This window comes from Erigeron canadensis, chromosome 7, assembly GCF_010389155.1.
Source record: "Erigeron canadensis isolate Cc75 chromosome 7, C_canadensis_v1, whole genome shotgun sequence".
Lineage (NCBI taxonomy): Eukaryota > Viridiplantae > Streptophyta > Magnoliopsida > Asterales > Asteraceae > Erigeron > Erigeron canadensis.
In genome coordinates this window covers 33,428,417-33,451,330 of record NC_057767.1, presented here as the reverse complement: position 1 = coordinate 33,451,330, position 22,914 = coordinate 33,428,417, and the positions used below count along the sequence as shown (strand labels likewise).

The window sequence follows — 22,914 nt, the reverse complement described above, 5'->3', positions numbered from 1 at the left end:
GATGTTTTCTGCCAAAACTCTTATATTATGAAAAGACCCTTTATATTCCCATTTATCCCCAAATTTTCCTTAATAAAAACCCTAAAACCCACAAAACCCAATTAAACCACCCCGTTCAATCCCTAAATCAACAACCAAATCATTCAATGAAATTTTAGTGTTTATAATTCAATATTTCACGATGGCAAATACATGGAATATACGAACAAACAACAGATTCAATCCTACCAGAGCTTATGGTAATTTAGGTTTTTTATTTTCACCTTTTTGATTTATTTCCCCCCGTTTTCCTTTTTTTTTAAATTAAAAAGCAAGGTAATGTTTTCTAATCGATTGTTCACTAATGTGTTCCTTTTTTTTTGTAGGTTCTAAACTTAGTTTGTTTTCTTTGAAAATTAATCATGGTGGGATGTTGAGTGAGTCTCCTGAAAGGTCATACATGAATGGAAATGTCAGTTTTGTGGACAACATCGATGGAGATGCTTTCAGTGTTCCAGAACTAGAGTCAATGATGCACGACTTAGGGTATGTCTCCAAAAATCCAATGTCTTACCATTTACCTGACACTTACCCTTATATGGAAAGAAATGTAATTAAGACATTAGCCAATGATAAAGATGCATTAGATTTAGTCAGTTATTCAGGCATGTCAAAAGTAATAGAGGTGTTTGTTAATCATGGGGAAACAACTTTACATGCTAAAAAGGCTTTATTTAATGACCAAAACAATGCCAATTTGTATGAAAATCCCTTTGATGATCCTTTCTTTAATGAATTGGTTAATAATGACTATGGGGATGGAGGTGCTTGTATTAATGTAGAGGCTGCAAGCAATTTGCGTGCAAATGAAGTTGGGCAGGGGGTATTGATACTAACTTGCATGCAAATGAAGTTGGGCAGGGGGTAATGATACTAATTTACATGCAAATGAAGTTGGAAAGGCTGCAAGTAATATAGAAATTGAGAAAGACATTGGGCAGGGGGGTACTGGTACTAATTTGCATGCAAATGAAATTGGAAAGACTGCAAGTAATATAGAAATTGAGAAAGACATTGGGCAGGGGGTATTGGTGGTACTAATGTGAATTCAAAGGAAGTTGGAGAGGGCAGTGGGACAAAAAAGAATGACATTGAGGTTGTGCCATGTGATAATGAGAGGGAGGGTAGTGAGAGTGGTAGTGACAGTGGTGATGAAAGTGGTGATGATACTGGGGAGGATAGTGACTTCATTGCTGATGATGTGGTGGACAAGGATGATGTTCAAGTAGACATGACTGATTTCAAAATGAACATTGATGAGGGTGTAGAATGGATAGGTTGTTCTGAGAAACCAACTAATGTAGATGAAGGAGAAGCAACGGATGTTGAAAACTTAGAGCTTGATGATTTTCAGAGTGGGACAGATTTCGAGGATGAAAAAGCTAGGAAGGTAGCATTGGAACAGTTGAGGGGAGATCATAACACCAACCCAAATAAAAAAACTCATTTCTATTTAAGTCAAACTTTTGGGACTAAATCAGAAATTAAAGACCTTATAACTTTACATGTTATTGAGACTAGAAGGAATTTACATATAGTTAAAGATGATAAAACAAGAGTTGGGGTTATATGTAGAGGCACAATCCCAATCTTTAGTGATTCCACTCAACCAAAGCCCATTGAACCCATGCTGCATGAAACCAGTCAGTCCAGTCATCTCACTAAGCCTTCTGAACCCTTAATGGCTGAGTCCAGTCAATCCAGTAAGCCCACCAAGCCCATAGTGACTGAGTCTAGTCACTCCAGTCAGCCCAATAAGCCAAAAGAGCCCACTGAACCCACAACTCCAAAAGGCAAAGGCATATTACAGCCTGTTTCATCACCAACGGGAATAAAGTGGGTTAAAAGAAAGCAAGTTGGTCCTGCAAAAGGCAAAGGGACAAAAGTGACCGAGAAAATCAAGAAAATGGGTGAGAAAATTAAGAAAGTAGATGGCAATAAAGAAATTACTTGTCCTTGGGTACTGTTGGTGTCAAAACCTATTGGAAAATCAACTTGGCAGGTCAAAACTTTAAAGGAAGGTCATAGATGTAATCAAACTAGGATAATTAAAAAGTGCACTGCAGGTTTTTTGGCAAAAGAAATTCAGGAACAAATTGTTCCAAACCACAAAGTTCAAGCTGCTACAATTAGAGACCAACTGCAGAAAAAATATCAAGTAGGTGTTTCAAAGCACAAGATTTACAGAGCAAATCAGAAAGCAAGAGGAAAGATAATGGGGGATTACTCTGAGCAATAGGGTTGTTGAAAGATTATATCTTAGAATTGAAAGCAAGAAACCCAGAAACCACTGTAAAGTTGAGCTTTGAAAATAAGCCTAATCCTGATAGTCAATCAAGGCAGTTCAAAAGGATTTATGTTTGTTTGTGACCTTTAAAGAAAGGGTTTAAAGCATGTGGCAGAGATCTTCTAGATTTAGATGGTTGCTTCATGAAAGGTGTGTATCCTGGACAGATGTTGACAGCAGTGGGTGTTGATCCAAACAATCAAATCTATCCTCTAGCTTATGGGATTGTGGAGTCTGAAAGTAAAAGCTCATGCAGTTGGTTTCTTAACTGTCTTGGAGATGATCTTGACCTAAATGAGAGGTCAAACTTTACATTTATCAGTGACAGACAAAAGGTATGTCTTCTTAATTATATAACTTGTTAATTGTATAACTTTGGAAATTATATAACTTGTTAATTATATAACTTGTTAACTACATAACTTGTTAATTATATAACTTTTTAATTGTATAACTTGTTATAGGGAATAATTCTTGCTTTAGAAGATGTGTTTCCAGCAGCAGAACATAGATTCTGCTTAAAGCACATATATGATAACATGAAAAGTTATTGGAGGGGACAAATGTACAAAGACTATCTTTGGAAATTGGCTACAACAACTACTGTGGAACAGTTTAATAGGGTGATGGAAGACTTCAAGACAGTAGATAAAGATGCTTATGAATACTTGAAGAAGATACCTCCAATGCATTGGTCTAGATCCCATTTCTCTAGTAATTATATCCGTTGTTTGCATTTGTTTATACATACAAGTATACAATAGACAATTGGTTGCATTTCTCAGGTAATTACATCCCTTGTTTGCATTTGTTTATGATCTTAATAGGTAGACCAAAGTGTGATGTGCTATTGAACAATATGTGTGAAGTTTTCAATAGACAATTGGTTGATGGAAGGGAGAAACCAATTATACTTGCATTAGAGTATACCAGGGAGTATTTAATGAGGAGGCTTGCAATTGTGCAAAAAGATATTGATAAGTGTAGAGGGCCTTTGACACCAGTTGCAACTGGTTTGTTTGAGATTATTAAGAAAGAAGCTTTTAAGTACAAAGTAATAACTTTGGTTCACTTACAAATCATTTAATTGTTTGTGTTATTTCATAACTGTCACTTTTTATATTGAATAGGCAACCTTTAATGGATATGCCAAATTTGAAGTTGTTGGTCCTTGGATGGATCAGTGTGTTGTCAACATGGAAAACAGAACTTGTTCTTGTAGGAAATGGGAACTCACTGGGATGCCATGCAAGCATGTTGCTGCTTATATCTATGACATGGCAGATAATCAACAAAAGGTTTATCTACCTGAGAGTTATTTGGATCCAGTTTATTGGCTTAATACATGGAAAAAGATGTATGAATTCAAAATTGGTCCTGTGACTGGAAAAAACTATTGGCCCAAGTCTGATTGGCCAATTTTGGTAAAACCACCTAAGCATCATGTTCAGATAGGAAGACCCAAGAAAAAAAGGAGAAAAAGCAAGGCAGAGTTGGAGATTGTAAAAAATGGCAAACTTTCAAGACAAGGAAAACATGTCAAGTGTGGAAACTGCCAAGAACATGGTCATAACAAAAGAAAATGCTCAAATCGTCAAAAAATTCCAGTTGGGAAATCAAAGAAGGCCAGTCAAGGTTCCAAAGCTAGAAAGACCAAGAAGGCAAGGGTGGAGTAGTTTTAATTTGTTGTTACTTTTAAAACTGTTGGTTGGTGTATTTTTTGAAACTTGATGTGCTATGCCTCTTTTGAAACTGCTATTTTGTAGCAAATGGTATGCCATTTGAAACCTTTAATGTGTACCAGTTTGGTATGCTATGAAATTCCAGCCAATGGTCGTTTTCTTTGTCATTTGGTAATTTGGTTATATGCTCATTTGGTATGCAAATTGTTATGCTATGGTCATTTTGTTACATGGTCATTTTCTTATGAAACGGTTATATAGTCATTGTGTCATATGGTCGTTTTTTAATACTAGGCAGATTGTCTTTGGTAATTTGGTTATATGAAACTGCTATATACACATACAAATTGGTGCAATTTTAATACTTCATTTAACCAAAACCTCTAAAATACACATACATTCATATTCATTAGATTGTCTTTTGGATGCCAAATTGTGTCACAGTAAACAATTGGTGCAATTTTAAAACCTTCATTTAACCAAAACCTCTAAATTACACATACATATTCATCAAATTTGTTACATTATTGATCAATAAAACATCATGTAAACAATAAAAAAAAAAAACCCAAGTAAATCCGAACATAATCTTATATCTTCTTGCTTCCTTTGATTTTGCTCTAGCAACTTCTTCACTTCGATTCATTGACCGTAGCAAACCGGGTATAACTTCAACAGCCCTTGAACACATTGGTGGGTCGTGCCAACGAATGAATCCACACCTTGATCCCTAATCTCGAATAATCCAGCCATGAACATCATTAAGACGAAAATATGTTCATGATTAATTATCAATAAAATTGAAAAACCCAAACTAACCTTTCTTGAATAGCAGTAGAACCTTCTTTCTGGGTTACTAGGTGTCCATGATGTGCGTATGATGGAAGGAGATCCACATGATGAACAAATCACCATAATTTTTGATGATATGAAAAGGGGATTGATTAATTTAGGGTTTATAAGAAATTGGGGGAAAGAGAAAGGGAAAAAGGGGGAAATTAATTTAGCGGGGGAAATGAGAAAGAATAAGGACGGGGTGGTTTAGTTGGGTTTTGTGGGTTTTAGGGTTTTTAGAGTTTTGGCAGAAAACGTCCCTCTGACAAGCAAAATGACATAACAGTCTTCGCGTGGGAGGCACGTGCTTCCTTTTAACGGCAAAAAGGTAACTGCGTTAATAATAAGGACGTAAATCGCTAAAAATTCTTGCGAAAGGGATGAAAAAGACTAAAAATTCTTGACAGGGATGGAAACCACAAATTTTGGTAAACCACAGGGATGATTTATGCAATTAACTCTTTTTTAAAAGTATTTGTTTATGGTTTTTGAGTAATTTAGGTTTTTTTATCAATTAAAGATTGTTACTTTTTTGTTTTTCTTAATACAGTTTTCTTACTTTTAAGTAATGGGTATTATTTTTTTATTATTATAAAGTTTGTGCTTTTTTGTTATTTAATCTATTGGAAACTTGAGTTTGATATATTATGTATTTTGCATTCTTGTTAGAATTAATTGTGAAGTTTATCTTGTTGTAAATTGTAAAAAAATATATATAAGGATATATCAAGGTTTATTAGGTTCAAACCTAAGATTGGTGTTGACTGTTGAAATATTAACTAATATTTGCTGTTTAAAAAAAAAATAACTCCCAATGTCATCTTTCACGGGTTTTGGGTCCCAATACCGTCTTCGACGGTGTATGGGGGAGGTTGATATGTAGACACTCTTACCCCAACCAAAGGTAGAGAGGTTGCTTCCAGGTTCTACCATAGATAGAAAAGAACCTCCAGCCTTGCTAGGCATGAGGATCGAATCCATGACCTCTGTTTCTAGAGGCATGAGCTCCAAAAAACTGATCCAACCCAGTTGATTTTTTTTAATATTTGCTGTTTAAAATAACAAATTAATATGTTTTAAATACATTTTTATATTTCAAACGAAATCTTTCTTTTAAAAGCTTTGGTTGATTAATTGGTCTTAGTTCACCATCCGTGTCTAAAATAATAGTCAGACAAACTATCTAATATCTAATACTATATTATAAAGGAGGACTCCTTTTTTTGAAATTCTCAAAAGATGAATTGAAGTACCTATATTGCCCTTCTTTTTTATTCACTAATTTAAACATCTCTAACTAATATATCTATAATACCCTTAAATCTCAACCAGTGTCGGCTTAAGGTTTTTTAGGGCCTTAAGCGAGATCAATTTTGAGGGCCTTTTTTAAACTTGAATACCATAATCAACAAATCTATATTCGAATTTATCTGGGAGAGTAATAGAACTTTGATTTTCAAAAATAGTGTTGATGGGTGTTAATAGACAAAAGAGATGTTTTCAAGCCCTAACTATAAAATTATTAACCTTTAAGAAAAATCTAGTTGTAACCGTGTAGTTATAGACTAAACTACTGAAAATTTGGGGGCTTTTGTTATTGGTGGGTCTTAGGCCCATGCCTAAACCCATAATACTATCCAGCCGACTCTGATCTCAACTATTCATTTTTCTCTCTCTTCTCAAATCTCAATCACTCATTTTTTCTCTCTCCTCCATAAATCATTTTATTTCTCTAATTTATTCAAGATCTTTTATCTCAAAAACCGTATATCGATAAACTATAAAAATTGTATGGGTGTTTTTAAAATTTTGTGTTCTTTCATTAGAGATGTCATTCGATATACCTTCGACGAATTTTCAAATTCGAGGACGTACGGCTAAGGCATTTGGCTATCACACTCTATGCCTTATCACCTCCTATTACCTACCACCCCACCATCTCACCGCTGCAACGCACAGGCACTATTTCTCGTCAGTTTAATTAAGAAAAGCATTAATGTTTGCATATTAAATTAGTTAAAAGTTTATAGATATAGATGTAGAGGTAAAAGGACTAGAATACCCTCAGGTGCACATGAGAATAGTAACCGAACCACACTAACGTCCTAAGGTCATCATAAGAATATGTAATGACAAAAAAAACTTTTAAGTAATGGGTATTGATTTGTTTTGGATAAAGTTTGTGCTTTTTTGTTGTTTACTCAACTTCAGCTTGATGTATAATGTATTTTGCATTCTTGTTACATTTAATATATTTCTTTGAATTCTAGTAATTTTAATTAGAGGTAATAATGAGACCTTGTGTTTTTAGAAGTAGACACAAGGGCGGATCTAGCATAGTAGAAGGTAGGTCCTAGGACCAACCTAAGTTTTGGAAAAATTTCAGAGGCTATGTGATAACTTTTTTTAAGACCTACGTAAAAACTTGGTGAGGACCTACCTTAACATCAGGATAACATTCAGGCCTTTTGGTGAGGAAAAGAAGGAAAAAATTCCGGCAACGGAAAATGACTGTAAAACGAAAAAGCAGGGGAATAATAAGGAAAAGATAGAAGATGAAGCATTAATGTTCTTCCATACCCGTGTCACCAAACCAATATTTTTTCTTCTCTCTGTTGACATTAAGTGTGTTTGGAAAACAATGACTTTTGTGATGTACATAAATCTTAGCACAATGTACAAATTTGAAATGAAAAAGTGAACCAAACATCATTTGATTTTTATACTAAATGAAATGTCCGTATTTTATACTAAACTTGTGATGTACATTATTTCTACTACCATTGTACCCGCGCAATGCGGCGATGTACATTGTTTCTACTAGCATTGTACCCGCGTGATGCGGCGGCGGTTTGGTGGTGACTACGATTGGCGGTGGTGACGGTGGCCGTGGTGGTGTTGTTCATGGTGGGTGCAACTGTGTAAGTAATTTGTGTAAATGTAATTGATGTAAAGTGATAGTAGATATAATTTAGAAGATAAATGATTAATGATGTAAATTAATTTATAAAGGGTAAAATAGTAATTTTTCATCTAACACTTTTATGAGAGAGAATGTGATAATTATTATAAGATAGTATAGATACTATATAAAATTTTTAAAAACATGAATTTGTTTTTGAGTCTAGAAACATAATTGAGATTTTGAATAATTATTTACAATCTAGTTTTCTACCGTATCTAAGAAAGAAATTTTTTTTAATGTGTTTAGGCCTAATTTGTATTATCTCAGATTCTCACAAGCTCTTTAAAATTTATAAATGATGTCAACATCTATACTTTTATATTACTATATAAAAATTATAAGCCCATATTAAAAGTTTACAAAAAATGGGACATGCAAATTGACCAAACCTTTAATGAATTAAATAACCATCAACTCTTAATATTAAATTACATTACAAGTCCATTATATTATTAAACATCTTTACTAACCCCTTCAAATCAAATACCTTTAATTACACCAATTGATGCCCCCATCACCGTCACCATCCATCGACGCCATCACACCACCGTCATCGTCGGCTCGCCGCTGCATTGCGCGGGTACCATGCTCGTTAATGATAATGTACGAATGTTTTTAGGGTAAATTTTGGTTTTGATAATGTACGAATTATTAACAATAGTAAAATCGTCTCTGCATATATTTCATGTTTATATCATTATATGTTTATATGTATACATTTGTGACTCGATAAGTTGTTCTGGGCCCTTTAATATTTTTGTCCCATGTTAACTAAATCGTCAAGTCAAAATCAAAGACCTACCTAAGTTCAAATCCTAGATCCGCCACTGAGTAGACAACTATTATGATATGCCTAACATAGTAAGGTGGCCATGACGGTGATTACTACTAGTATTTACATGTAGGAAACATCTTGTCATCGAGGAATTGTAGAATAGAAGTACATTGTGTGTTTGATGTTTTGTTTGTCTAGATTATGGAGATATATGATTTAGTTTTTCTCGTGATCAGTGCAGCCTCCCGGACTTCATATTCATCATCTTTGAAAGCGGGGGGAAGGGTATGGATTCTTAGGCAAATTTTAAAAAAAATGTATGATGGTATCTGGTGTGGCATCAAATTGTTTTGCAGTCCATTTAATAGTCTGGATCTGTCGTAGCAATGACTTCAAATATAAAAGTTGCAAAAGCTTTTTGTGCTATGAGAGAGCTTGGGATTCCTGATGAGAAAACAAAATCAGCTTTAATGAATCTTCTGAAAATCAATGATAAGAATTGGGAACTAGTTGAACAAGAAAATTACGGAGCACTTGCAGATGCCATTTTTTTACTATCTGATTGTTTTATCTTTTGCAGTCCATTAATGTTCCATATTAATTTATTATGCTTCAAATAGGTTTTATGTTCCAAAACGTAGAACAGAAGAAAAAGGATGATATTGCCAACACTGTAGTAACTAGATAGCATGACTGTAGAGATGGCATTTTTGACCGATTTATCTATAGATGGGTTGATTTACGTTACGTCTTATCTCAAAATTACCACAAGTTTAGCTAATAAAGAAATGGGTCATATGGTGGAAAGTATCAAATTATATGCTTTAACGGTAACCATCTCCTAGATAATCTTTTACACAAAAAAAAGTTGGATTTTTATTGAACTGATAAAAATTTTGAGTTTTAATTATGTATAAAAAATAAATCTTCACAGTCATATGGTCATGTTTTAGCTTGAGTATCTAGTATTACTTCTCCTTCCCTTTGTTCTAATTGGTGTCATCTTTCAGGCCGCAGAACAGAAAAATAAACTTGAGCAAGCTGAGGTATGTAATCTGTTTTATTCAGGATTCTATGCATTGTTCTGATAAACGTCTGTTAACCTGACTTCTTCTTTATTTCTACTATATTTTGCACAACTCTTCATTATCATCTAATTAAAGTTATTGAAGAAGAAACACAAATTCCCGAAGAACCAGGACGACCCTTAAAGCAGTTGTTTCTAAGGTACCAAGAGGGACCTTCTGGCACTGGCTCTAGCTCCGATTTACATGTAACGCCACTTAAAAAACCAAAACTTGAGATTTACGATCTTCCTTATGCAATACCGCGGTCTCAGGAACGGGCTATGGCTTTAAATGGTGAGCCCGTTTCAGCCCAAACAGAAGTTACCTAACAAGGGGAAGCTACCTGTTTTGGCCAACACTTTCTTGGGAGATGTTGAGAAAAGTCAACCAGATGTCACAAATGAATCTGGATCTGCTAGTCTTCTTCCAACGCATCAGAGAGACAAAGGGACATAACCGATTTTACCTCTGTCAGTTCCCCATGAGACGAGGTCAGGTTCTGATAGGCCCTCCCAAGGAGTGCGGTTTAAGGAGCCAGAGCCCAAATAAACCGATATTGCATTGATAAATCTTAAAGACGAACCCGATGCAGAGACAACACCACTAAAGGTGCCTCTTTTGGTGATTAGGCCAGGTACTTGAGTACTATAGATTTTTTATTTTTGATAATTAGTGAATGTGAATTTATACAATTGGTATGTTAGATAATGCAACTTTTTCTATTAAAAAAGTTAAGAACTTGTATCCATTCTTTGAGACTTTTGTTACATCTGACCTAGTGACCCATTGGTTTTCAAATTTTTCCTGTTTCATCCTTTAGAGAAAGAATCATAACTGCTAGCCTTTCATTCATAAGTTAAATAAAAATAACAGCTTTTGATGCATACGACACACCACCTTATGGGACATGACCGACAACCTATTGGCCAACTCAAATACCGCTAGGCTAGAAGCCCTTTTAAAAGTTTTATCATGCTAATCCATAGTTAATTGTATGGATCAAAATTTTTGGTGTATTTATCACTACCCATAAGTAAATTGGTTGAAATTGGCACCCCTTATCATGCTAATGTTAGGGTGTTAATGTGTCAATGTGATAGCTGCCAATGGCCTTCCTGTCTAGTTACACTTTTAAACTAACAGGCCTGTTACAGGAGTTTGTGATTCCTTATTTCCTTTATATCAAAATACTTTTTAGCATATTCATAATTCTTAGATATTGCACAGTTTTTTTGTTATTATGTTGGTATGTTTTTAAAAAAACGTACAGAATCATTGGCCAATGGAGATTCTTGGGGAAATCAAGATTTTTAACAGCAACTCTACAGTAAAAGCTAATTCATCTGTAGATGCACTATCAATGAAAATGGAAGGTAACTGCCTTAATTTGTACAAATTCTTGGAGCCCAACTTTTTTGTAAAGGAAACCAACTCCATCCCACCAACTGATTCATTGGGAACTTGTGCCAACAATACGAATGCCGATACCAACTGATTTTGGATCTGCCGATACAACTCTGCACGTCTCCCTTGTTCTTATAGATAGGAATGCCCCTATAGCTTCATGGTATGACTTAGGAGTTTAATTCCCCTATAGTTCCTATGAACCAAGTCAGACTGTTTAGAATATTGCTTGGAAGCAGTATCCGGGTGTTTAGAGTACTGCATTTTCATAATTTGGTCTAATGTGCATAATGAGATTACATCCGTTGATGTGACCCATTATCCAACCCGAAAGTGTTTAGAATAAACTAGGCCCAAATCGATCAAAAAGGACATGTCTTTTGTGTGGCAAAAAAAACCCAGTCTTGACCCATTATCTAACCTCAACAGCTCGTTTTGTGATCTAGACTTGATACAGATGAACCTTATCGACGTGGCCCTTTTAACCTTGGTTTTCGACTTTTCACAGAATAATTTCATCTAGCGACATACTTGTGTAGTCGTGTGGGAGTAACCTCTTTGGGAATTACATGTGTGTAATGATGGAGACTGAAGGTCCCGGGCATCTCTTTCGAATATAGAAACCAAACGTCTTATTAGCTCAGGATGATATGTTGTCACGTACTTTCCTTCACGTTCATCAATAAACTTTCTTTACCATAGCATAAGTTTTTATCGACACAATCATCATTATCTTTCAATCTTTTATGACACATATGTCCATTTAGCTAATTAGCTTCGCTTAAGTGGTAACAGCCACCAGTAAATATAAATAATCCGGATAAATTATCACCTTTTATTATTTAAAAATTAACGAGCATTGTACCCGCCCAATGCGACGTCAGTAGTGGGGAAAACGGTCTGTTTTATTAAGGATTTTGGGTAGTTACGTAAAGAAAAAAAAAGTTCAAAGGCAAATATATTTCAAAGACAGAAATATTTAATAGGGGAGGATTTGTTTTATTAAGGAGTAGAGACTAGATTGGTACCCGTATCAAATACGTACATGAGTTTGTTATGACCTTATTGATATTAAATAAGTTGTTAAATATGTAAATTTATTGGTAAAAAATGTAGGTAAAATCAAATTAAAATAATATATATAATTCTAAAACATTAGACGCTATATTGTATTTCATTTTTTTAATATTTTTTTTATAGACAATATTTGTTTATGTTCTTTAATCTGACATATGTTACTTGTTATCATCTTAAGATACCATTTATTTCTTATTCAAATCAAGGATTTTAATTGTTTAATGGGTCGTTAAAGTAAATATTCCTAGTATAGTAGTATATATATATATATAAGTAGACACAAAACACTATAAAAATTGATAATATATATATATATATATAATGAAATTCATATGAATTGGATGAGTTGTATTACATACTAAATGAAGTATGATATATTTAAAGGAATGTAATATCATAATATTATTATTTATATTTCATATATAAAACAGTTTAATTACCTCTGCTCTAAAAATTTAAGACTCTTCAATTTTAAGTTAAGACAATATCTGAGTCATCTATCTTTAACATGATATTTACTATTTAGACCATCCACATCTATATTGTACAAAGGATAATTTAGTCATTTTACATGTTTTTGAAAGAAACAAAAGGACAATATTTAATTTAAATTATCTTTTCTCTCACATTCATACCTACACATCTCACTCACCCACACATCACTCTCACATCTTTCACTATTTCAGATCTTAATCTTATTCTTTTCAAGGTGCGAGACTATACAATATATCTCTAGAAAAGATTGATAAACTACAAACATCGGGGATTGTGTTGTAAATTCGTATCTCCGCTACTATGTGCGGTTCACCGCTAGTATACTTAACTTATTTAAAAGATTCTAATATCATATATAAAATGTGGTATGTTATTAATAACTGTATTCAAATATCAAAAAATATTTTTATGCATTTTTAATATTTTTGATTTATATATTCATTAAAACTGTAAGTTAAGATACACTTTGAATATTTTATGAAAAAAAAGCTATAAATAATATGTTGAAAAGTTTTAATTAGTTATATGATGAAAAATAAAACACAAAAAATCTCATGTTGACGGCTACATATGTAATAATTACAAATTAAGTATTTAGACGATAAAATTAAGGTGTAATTGATGGAAAATAAATAAATGTAAAATTTATGAGACTTTTTATAAATATTAATATACTTGGATAATGATTATTAAGATTTTTAATTTATAATTAGATTAATAATGACACCATTAATGTTCAACTTTGAGGATTGAAGAGTTGTGATTGGTCAATAAGTTGTTAAGTCAGTTGTCTTTTAATATATATAAAAATGAGGTTTTATCACTTTTGTGCCTAGTTAACCATAAAAAAAAATATTAAAAGATCAAAATGCAAAGAAGTTTAGTTATTAAACAAAAAGAAAAATGATAATACTAGCCCTAATAGTTGTCATTAGTAGCTAATTATATGTATAAAAAATAGTACTTTATACATCAAAAACTTCCCTTAAATTTTTGCATAACAAAGTAACAAATCTTAATACACCCAAATAGTTTATACTAAACAATTGTAGAATATATCATTAGAAATGTAGATTAAAGTTATTTGAAGAATAAAATGAAAATAGTCGAACAATTCGAAAAATTGAAAAAAAATATATATTTTAATAATTGTACCGAATTCTCAACTCCACTTTTAATATCTATATCTACATCTATATCTATATCTCTTATAAAGAAAAAGCTCCCTTTTTGTTTTAGGTCATTATACCTTTGAATTACCAGAATTGTCCTTGACTTTTTATGTTTGCCCTTAATGAATTAATTTTCACTTTAAATCTTTATTTTAATAATTAACACTTTAAGCCTTTATCTTCTAAAAATTTCCACTATCACAATTACATTAACCTACACCACTTGATACTGTCACCACTATGAGTAGTACCATCACCGACACCACTAAACCGTCTTCCCCACCACTGTCGCTGCATTACGCGGGTACCATGCTCATTTTAGTAACTGGTAGGACAAAAATACTATATTTTAAAAGCCGGGCCGAATTCTCAACTTGACTTTCAATATCCCAGTAGTAGAACCGTTAGAACCAGCCAACCTTTAGTGGTCGAAGTGATGGGCTAGACCCGGGTCGGATATATATATGTATTAAATATAACAATGACAGTTTTAGTTCAAATAAAACAAGTATTAAAGTAAAATATGAAAATTTATGTGCAGTACATGGAAGACAAATGTTTAACTCAAATATACGCTTCGTAATAATGAAACCTTTTCCATTACTACCTCAAAATGTTTAGCTACCATTTTTGAATATAAAATACATCTTATAAGGGCATCATAGTATATGTCCGTTAAACCACTTAGATGGTGGTTATCCTTCTAATCAAAAGCATAGTTATTTAAACATACAAATTAGGTTATATATCAATCTATACAAATATGTTATTCATCCAATACAATGAAAAAAAAAAAAAAAAGTTCACTTACCTATTACTCACTTGAATAAATCACACATATGTGTGAGGATTTATATGCTTCAGATTAAAATCGAATTCAACCATAGTTACTACAAATATATGGGAGTAATAATTTATATTCAGAATTCTTATACTATATTAACTTCTCAAGTATTCTAAAAGGGAGCTCATACGTATATCATATATATACGATTATTATATTAAGTAATACAAATATTTTATACACAGTAAAGTTAAAAAGATCTTGATCTCCCAATTAAAATAAAAATTCATGATTGAAAGATGATTTTTTAAAATTTTGATCATTTGTTTTTATGTAAATAAATATCAAAATTCATATTAGTGAACTCAATAAAAAAAATGAAATACCTTTATTGATTCTCATCCCAAAACCACCACCTACCACATTTTACCTTCTTTAGTGGGCGAAAATAGCTTACAGGGACCAAAAATACAAACACTTAAAAATTTGCCCACAACTTATAAAACAATCTTTGCATATATGACATACCAAACCTCCAATTTTATCGGTGCCCTACTCCACCTACACACACACACACACACACAGTGTGTGTTCTCCTTTCTCTCTCGCACCTCACTCCCCTGTAAGTAAAAAAACTCTCTCTATATATAATTTCAATTTCAAAAAATATTTATTATTTACTTAATGCATTTCACCGATCATTTTGTTATCTATTTTCGCTTTTGTAGTTCTTACATTGTTTAATTTTACTCTGGTTATCTTTAATTGGAATTTCTTATTTTATATTTTTAGTATTTTTTAGGGTTTTTGAGTGATTTAGGTTTTGTTTAAGCTATTAAAGATAGTTACTTTTTTGGTTTTGTTAATACAGTTTTTTATTTTTAGTGATGGGTATTGATTTTTTTTAATTAAAATTTTGTTTTTTTGGTGTTTAATTTATTGGAAACTTGAGTTTGATACATAATGTATTTTGCATGCTTGTTAAAAGTAATTGTGAAGTTTACTGTAAATTGTAAAAAGTAATAAAAATAAGTTGAAAAGTAGTAAGGTTGCCAAGAAGGCGATTGCGACTAAATGAGGGTTTGTAACATAGAAGTACATTGTGTGTTTCTTTAATGATAATTAGAGGGTGTTTGGGAGCGATTATCTGATTATTGCGTGCGTTTGTAAAATGCAAATAATCTAAACAATGTTTGTATGAAAAAGTGATTACCTGCTATGAAAACGCAGTTTTGGAGAAGCATGTACATACATGCTTTTTTAAAACCTAGTTTTGAAAACTCAATATTTGTTTTGTAATCGCAATACCAAACACCCCCTTAATCTTTTGTTTGTCGAATCACGGAGATTAATGATTTAGTTTTTTTTTGTTAGCTACCTATGAAAATTGTAAAATAGAAGTACACTGTGTGTTTCTTTAATGATCATTAATGGTTTGTTTGTCGAGATTATGGATTTTTATATTATAGTTTTTTTCGTTAGCTACCTATGAAAATCGTAAAATACAAGTAAATTGTGTGTTTCTTTAATGACGGTATCCGAAATTGTATTGTAGGACCATTTGATAGTCTGGATTTGTTGTAGCGATGGCTCCGAATCCAAAAGTTGCAAAAGCTTTTCGTGCTATGCGAGAGCTTGGGATTCCTGAGGAGAAAACAAAACCAGTTTTAAAGAATCTTCTGAAAATCTATGAGAAGAATTGGGAACTTATTGAAGAAGAAAATTATAGAGCACTTGCAGATGCTATTTTCGACAGTCAGGAGGCAGAGGCACGATTTTCTGATTGTTTTATCATTATCTTTGTATTGTTATGCATTTAAACTTAACTCCAAACCCCTGACTGGTTTTATGTTCCAGGAAGTAGAACAGAAGAAAAAGCATGATAGTGTCGGAGCTCAAGTAAGTAGGTTGTATGACTGTAGAGGTGGCACTTTTGACCCATTTAGTTATAAATGGGTTGATTTATGTCACATTTTATCTAAACTTTGCCAGAGCAAAAAGTTTAGCTAAAATATAAATGGGCCATATTGTTGAATGTCTCAGATTTGTAATTTTAAGGCGTACCATCCATTAGATTGTTTTTTCACAAAAAAAGATCAGATATTCTTTGAGTGATAAAAGTTTTGACTTTTAATGTTGTTAAACATTAGATTTTGACAGTCTTTTGGGTTGACCCTTCCATAGAAATTGCTTCTCTTTCACTTCGTAGTTCGTTCTAAATGGTGTCATTTTTCAGGCAGCAGAACAGAAAAAGAAACTTGAGCAAGCTGAGGTATGTAATTTCTTTAATTCAGGCTTTTATGCATTGTTTTAATAAACGTCTGTTAACATGACATCTTTATTTCTAATATATTTGACACAACTCTGCGTAATCAGCTATTGAAAGTTATTGAAGAAGAAACACAAATTCCCGAAGAACCGGAACGACCCTTAAAGCGGTTGCGACTAAGGCACCAAGAGGGACCCTCTGGCACTGGCTCTAGCTCCAATTCACATGTAACACCACTTAAAAAGCCAAAAATAGAGATTGACACTCTTCCTTATGCAATACCGCGGTCTCAAGCACGGGCTATGGCTATTACTAGTGAGCCCACTTCAGCCCAAATAGAAGGTACTAACAAGGGAAAGCAACCTGTTTCAGCCAACACTTTGGTGGGAGATGCTGAGAAAAGTCAACCAGATGTCACAAATGAATCTGGCTCTGGTGCTAGTCTTCGTCCAAGGCATCGGAGAGACAAAGGGAAAGAACCGATTTCACCTCAATCAGATCGTCGTGAGAGGAGGTCAGGTTCTGATAGGCCATCCCAAGGAGTGCGGATTAAGGAGCCAAAGCCTAAACAAACAGCTATTCCATTAATAAAGCCTAAAGATGAGCCAGTTTCCGAGACAACACCGCTTGAGGTGCCTCCTTCGGTGATCAGACCAGGTACTTAAGTACTTGATATTCATTTTGATAACTTGGGAACTTGAGGCTATAGATTATACTGTAAATACTGAATATGTTATAAGATAAAGCAACTTTTTATATAATAATTAGAAGTTGTATTCATCCTTCAAGACTTTTGATACATCTGACCATTTGAACCAGTGCCTTTTAAGTTACATATTCTATTTTTTCCAATTTAATTCTTTAGAGAGAAATTATCGCTAGCAACCCATTCTTAGGTTAAGAAAATATCGCTAGCAACCTTTTGGCCAACTCACATACCTCTAGGCTATAATCCCTTTTAATTGTTCCATCATGTTAATCTATAGATACGTGTATCTATCACTTCCCATAAGTAATGGTTGAAATTGCCACTTTTTATCATGTGAATGTTAGGGTGTTACTCTGTAGATAAGTGTATTTATCACTTCCCATAAGTAATGGGTTGAAATTGCCACTTCTTACCACGTGAATGTTAGGGTGTTACTATGATAGCTGCCGATGACCTTCCTGGCTACTAACATTTTTCAACTAACAGGTCTAGTAATGGCTGTTTTAGTAGTTTCTGTTTACTTTATATAAATAACTTTTTGGATATACGTAGTTCATAAATATTTCACAGTTTTTTGTATTTATATTGGCGTTGTTTTCTGAAAAACATTACAGAATCATTGACCAATGGAGATTCTTCAAATGAAATCGATCTGCCTAGAGAAGCTGATAAACCTCAATCTGCTGACAACGAGAATTCATCAAACAAAGTACGTGGTAATGAGCTTGCAGTTATCCCAGAGGAATCAACAGAAAGATTAGATATCGCTTCTTCATCATCTGGGGAAATCACAATTACTTTAACCTGTAACTCTACAGCGAAAGCTAATTTATCTGTAGATGCACTATTAACAAAAATGGAAGTTAAATGCCTTAATTCGTACAAATTTCTGGAGCCCAGCTTTTCTATAAAAAAATTGATGAACGATATGTGTGAGTGCCTTTTGGAAACGGAAACCAACTCCACCCCACCAACTGATTCAATGGGAACTTGTGCAGCCAATACCGATGCCAATACGAATGGCCATGCCAATGCCGATACTAATGGCACTGTTGAAGCCAATGCTAATGGCTCAGTAGGGAATCAAGGTGATTCTGAGAATGACCAACACATAGCGGAAAATGGGTCTCAACATACCAAACCCCAAAGTTTGGTGGCAGCATCCAATGACCACTCAACGTCTAATGACTTAAAGTCACTTCTTGATACTAATGACATAGCTAAAGGACAAGAATCAGTGATAATTTCATTGGTTAACGAAGTCAACAAGGAGCGTCCTCCAGCATTCCATTACATTCCCCAAAATGCAGTTTTTCAGAGTGCTTATGTTAACTTTTCACTTGCTCGTATTGGGGATGACAATTGTTGTACAGGTTGTTTTGGTGATTGTCTGACATCAACTACATGTGCTTGTGCTCTACAGTCAGGGGGTGAATTTGCATATACAAAAGAGGGTCTTGTTAGAGAGGAGCTTTTAGACGAATGTATAAAAATGAATCGTGACCCTCAAAAGCACTGCCTTTTTTACTGCAAGGAATGTCCTCTAGAAAGATCTAAAAATGAGGAGATAGTAGAGCCATGTAAAGGTCATTCAGTTAGAAGTTTTATCAAGGAATGTTGGCTGAAGTGTGGGTGTAATAAACAGTGTGGCAACCGAGTTGTGCAGCGTGGTATTAAACGTCAGTTACAGGTTAGCCTCATGTTTATAATTGAAACTCTACTCAATTTTCTAGATCATTTGATTATTCTTTTTTGTTAGAGGTGGCAGATGGGCATTTGCCGCATTGGGCAGGTTAATTGCTGGTACGGGCCAGCCCAAACCACTTTCTTTGCAAATAAAAATATAAAAAAAGGGTTTTAATAGTTGGTGTTTTAAAATATGGTAACTAAGAGTACGATGGTCAAGACTAGTTGACACATTAGGTAATGGTCAAGACTCAAGGTGGGTAATAGCTGGTAATGCTCAAAATGGATGATGTTGGATGGGTTAGGATGACCCCAACATCTTTTTATACTACAATTTTTCTATTTTTTTTTTTAAAAAGAAAGTGTATGTCATTACAACAAAAATTTGTTATTGTTTCAATAACAAATTTAATCTTTAAATAGAACTGTAAAGGAGGTTTTATGCATTAAAGAATAGATTTTGGGTGATTCGCCCATTCGACAAATCTAACCCATTTCAAATTGAATCATTTATAAATTGATTACGACTTTTTCTTGGAAGCTTTTGTGTATGTTTTTCCTAGCATAATTTCTATAAAAATCTTTAAATTAAATTAAATATGTATACCTACTCTCGGATTTGAGCTAGTGACGTCAAACATCAGGAGTCGACTTTGAGCCCGAACGGCCCAAGAGGGATTGGTATGTCTATAAAAATCTTATGGTCTCTATTTCTTATTAGGTTTTCATGACACCGGGAGGAAAAGGTTGGGGTCTGCGTACCCTTGAGGACCTGCCTAAAGGTGCATTTGTTTGTGAATATGTGGGAGAAGTACTAACGAATGCAGAACTTTATGACCGAGTTTCAAAAAGTTCAAACAAAGATGAACATGCTTATCCTGTACTTCTTGATGCTGACTGGGGTGCTGAAAGTGAATTAAAGGATGATGAAGCTCTTTGTTTAGATGCCACTTATTATGGAAATGTGGCTAGATTTATCAATCATAGGTAAGTTAGTACTTTTAGATATTTTAGTTGGTTTCGGAATAAGAACCCCATTTTCTCTCTTCTAATCGTTAATCCTTTTTTGTAGGTGTTTTGATTCAACTTTGGTAGAGATTCCAGTGGAGGTGGAGAATCCTGATCATCACTATTATCATGTATGCAGATTAATTCACTTCTAAATACTTTTTTACTTTCACTTATATTTTAGATGTTATAGCATCATTGCTGCAACTTGTAAAAGAGTCTTATCTTTGTTCCATATGTGCAGCTTGCCTTCTTCACTACAAGAAAGGTGAAAGCCCTTGAAGAGCTAACGTGGGTGAGTTAGTCAACAATAGATATTTGGCTATTATTGTTTACTTTAATGCAGTTAAATTAAAAGATATGCAGAAACAGCTTGTTTTTTTCTAAATGCTGGATGTCGCAATGTGGAGAGGTCATTTGACCGATTTAGGTTATAGGTTAACCGATCGAAAAATATATTTAAGGTTAACAAGTCAAATGAGGTCAAACTAATCAAAAAATAGATAAAAGAGTAACAAGTCAAATGTGGTCGATAGTTTCAACATGAATTTTTTATTCTTTTTTTTTTCCCATCAAAGTTCGGATTTCTTTTGAAGTATTATTATTGTTTGGACCACACTAGTTATTAAGTCTTTATAATGTTCTTTAACAAGAGTTTTTATGGGCACTAAATCGGTACCATAAGTTTTTCAGTTTGACCAGATACCTGACCCAGCCAGCTCTACACTAATGTTTTTACTTTTTATTTCTGCTGTTGCAAGTGGTGCATGAATATGAATTCATATCCTTAAGCTATCACATCTAACATTCCCGTAGGATTATGGTATCGATTTCGATGACGAAGAACACCCTGTGAAGGCATTTCGTTGCCGATGTGGTAGCAGGTTTTGCCGAAATGTCAAACGTCCAAATAGTAAGTATTTTTTGTTTCATTTTTCTTGTTTTCGTTGCAAAAGAGCATGGGATAGTACATGCTTCATTCTCGTATATTAACAGAGGGGACCATGGATCTTTCTTATTTTATCATTATGGTGTAGTGCCACAAGGATATCATATTAGTTCATCATCATCATCTATCATTAATACTACCTTCATCGTATGAAGATTACAGCAATTTATATGGACATTGTACAATTGCTCAAATTCCGTTGTATTTACTTTGCCAAAATCATTTATTTGATCAGGGTACATCTTATTTTAACCTTTTTTTTTTTTTTTGCCACTTATACTACTTTTGGGTCATATAAAAAGTGCTTTACTAAATTAGCAGGGCACAGGTTTGATTCATGTACTTGAATTGTGAATGTTTCAATGTCAGTTGTGTTTTATCTCAAGCGGTTTTAAACTTCAAGCTGAAAACCAATGATGTTAATCCATACATTTCTTGTGACTGTTTATTCAAAGGTTTATATTATGTTTCAAATAGCACAAGATATGTTTAGAAAAAGATATTAAATTTAGATAAAAAGTAACCTGAAGTAAACTTGCAATTTTGTCACTTCTAGCAATTATGGTTCTTGCTCTTGGAGTAAATTGGGATGAAAGGTTTTATATCCTCTCTCTTTTCGGATTTATGGTTAACGTCCTTCTCTTTCTTTTATTCCAGGGACCAGAAAAAGAAGATACAATTGAATTCAAGATGTGCCTCGCAGGTTATCACCACCATAAGGCCTGCTTTTGGGGTGGTTTAAAACCTTTGTAGTGTTTCGTTTGCAACTTGTGTATGTAGGTGATGACTTATTTTAAGATGGGTTGTTAAAGTTAGTTTTGTATGCCCGTCATGTGTTTGATGTTTTTTCATCTCTTTTTGTATCAACTAGATTCATAACCTGTAGACTTCAGTAGTTTTGTAGTGTTGGCGTTTTCATGAAATTAAGGTTTATCTAGGACCCCATTAGTTGTAGCTGGTTTCTTATGCCGAACTTTAACCTAGGGGCCTTTTGCCTGATGGTATTGGGGCCTTGTGGGTGACCTGTCAACCAAGCGGTTGTAAGTTGAAGTCTCACTTGTGACAGCTGGTGTAAATAAACCGTTCTTACGAGTCATGTACGCCTTTCAATAAAAAAAATTGCATGAACTTTTGATATATATACATTTTCCCTTGAATTTGTTGTCGTTTTATGTTCAAACGACAACCAAACAATCTTCAGTAGACGCCCTTGGTTCAGATTTCTGGCAGACCCATTCGTCTTGATTTTACTTGGTATTCTGAACAAATTACTTAAAGTTCACCCCTTCCAGTTAATCATAGTTTATATAAATCCTTAACTCACTTTTACTTTCCGTTACCCCTTAGCTTTTCTCCTATGTTGTCATTAGCCTTTGGTTTTGCTTCTTGAAAGATTCAAGTATATAACTTGCTAGCATGCATATATTAGCGCACATGCTAAAAACATATACTTGTTGCTTTATGGCAAAATATTGTTGAGTAGAAATTTTGTAGGCCGTGAGTAAAGATTTGAGTGAAATAGACAGTAGGCATATCTACAACTCTTTAAACTTAACAGTTTTACGTGATGCGACGGTGACAGGTGGTATCGTGCAACAGTAGCAGCGGCGGTGGAGATGTAATGGTGGTGGTGGTGGTGGTGGTGATGGGTAATTATGGCGTGCAGCAACAACGATCTTGGCGGTGGTGATTGGTGGTATTTCAAGTAAATA

General features: G+C 33.7%; 2 protein-coding genes across 4 annotated transcripts; both read left to right on the top strand.

Annotated features, from left to right (window-relative positions):
* The first annotated feature begins 2,469 nt into the window (after positions 1–2,469).
* On the top strand, positions 2,470–4,002 carry LOC122609365. Its single transcript, XM_043782414.1, has 4 exons — positions 2,470–2,661; positions 2,791–3,040; positions 3,154–3,380; positions 3,457–4,002. Exons 1-4 carry the CDS (start codon positions 2,470–2,472, stop codon positions 4,000–4,002), a joined length of 1,215 nt encoding a protein of 404 aa, XP_043638349.1.
* Positions 4,003–15,132: 11,130 nt separating this feature from the next.
* On the top strand, positions 15,133–22,125 carry LOC122607500 (probable inactive histone-lysine N-methyltransferase SUVR2). 3 transcript variants are annotated; one of them, XM_043780484.1, is made up of 11 exons: positions 15,133–15,203; positions 16,137–16,350; positions 16,439–16,480; positions 16,818–16,853; positions 16,958–17,507; positions 18,174–19,249; positions 19,967–20,232; positions 20,318–20,384; positions 20,498–20,548; positions 21,070–21,149; positions 21,860–22,125. In XM_043780484.1, the coding sequence occupies exons 2-11, from the start codon at positions 16,168–16,170 to the stop codon at positions 21,942–21,944; spliced, it is 2,436 nt and encodes an 811-aa protein (XP_043636419.1). In that variant the 5' UTR covers positions 15,133–15,203; positions 16,137–16,167; the 3' UTR covers positions 21,945–22,125. The 3 variants fall into 3 exon arrangements, with proteins under 3 accessions (XP_043636419.1, XP_043636420.1, XP_043636421.1); XM_043780485.1 differs by having other exon boundaries at positions 21,070–21,166; XM_043780486.1 differs by lacking the exon at positions 21,860–22,125 and having other exon boundaries at positions 21,015–21,103.
* Positions 22,126–22,914: the final 789 nt, after the last annotated feature.

What these genes read in the sequence shown, in the direction of transcription:
- LOC122609365 (XM_043782414.1), top strand. Translation starts at nt 2,470, where the DNA reads ATGAAAGGTGTGTATCCTGGACAGATGTTGACAGCAGTGGGTGTTGAT. An exon ending in GTCTAGATCCCATTTCTCTA is followed by an intron (nt 3,041 to 3,153) that starts GTAATTATATCC and finishes TGATCTTAATAG; the next exon opens with GTAGACCAAAGTGTGATGTG. An exon ending in AAGAAGCTTTTAAGTACAAA is followed by an intron (nt 3,381 to 3,456) that starts GTAATAACTTTG and finishes TATATTGAATAG; the next exon opens with GCAACCTTTAATGGATATGC.
- LOC122607500 (XM_043780484.1), top strand. Translation starts at nt 16,168, where the DNA reads ATGGCTCCGAATCCAAAAGTTGCAAAAGCTTTTCGTGCTATGCGAGAG. An exon ending in CCCTTGAAGAGCTAACGTGG is followed by an intron (nt 20,549 to 21,069) that starts GTGAGTTAGTCA and finishes ACATTCCCGTAG; the next exon opens with GATTATGGTATCGATTTCGA. An exon ending in GGTAGCAGGTTTTGCCGAAA is followed by an intron (nt 21,150 to 21,859) that starts TGTCAAACGTCC and finishes CTTTTATTCCAG; the next exon opens with GGACCAGAAAAAGAAGATAC.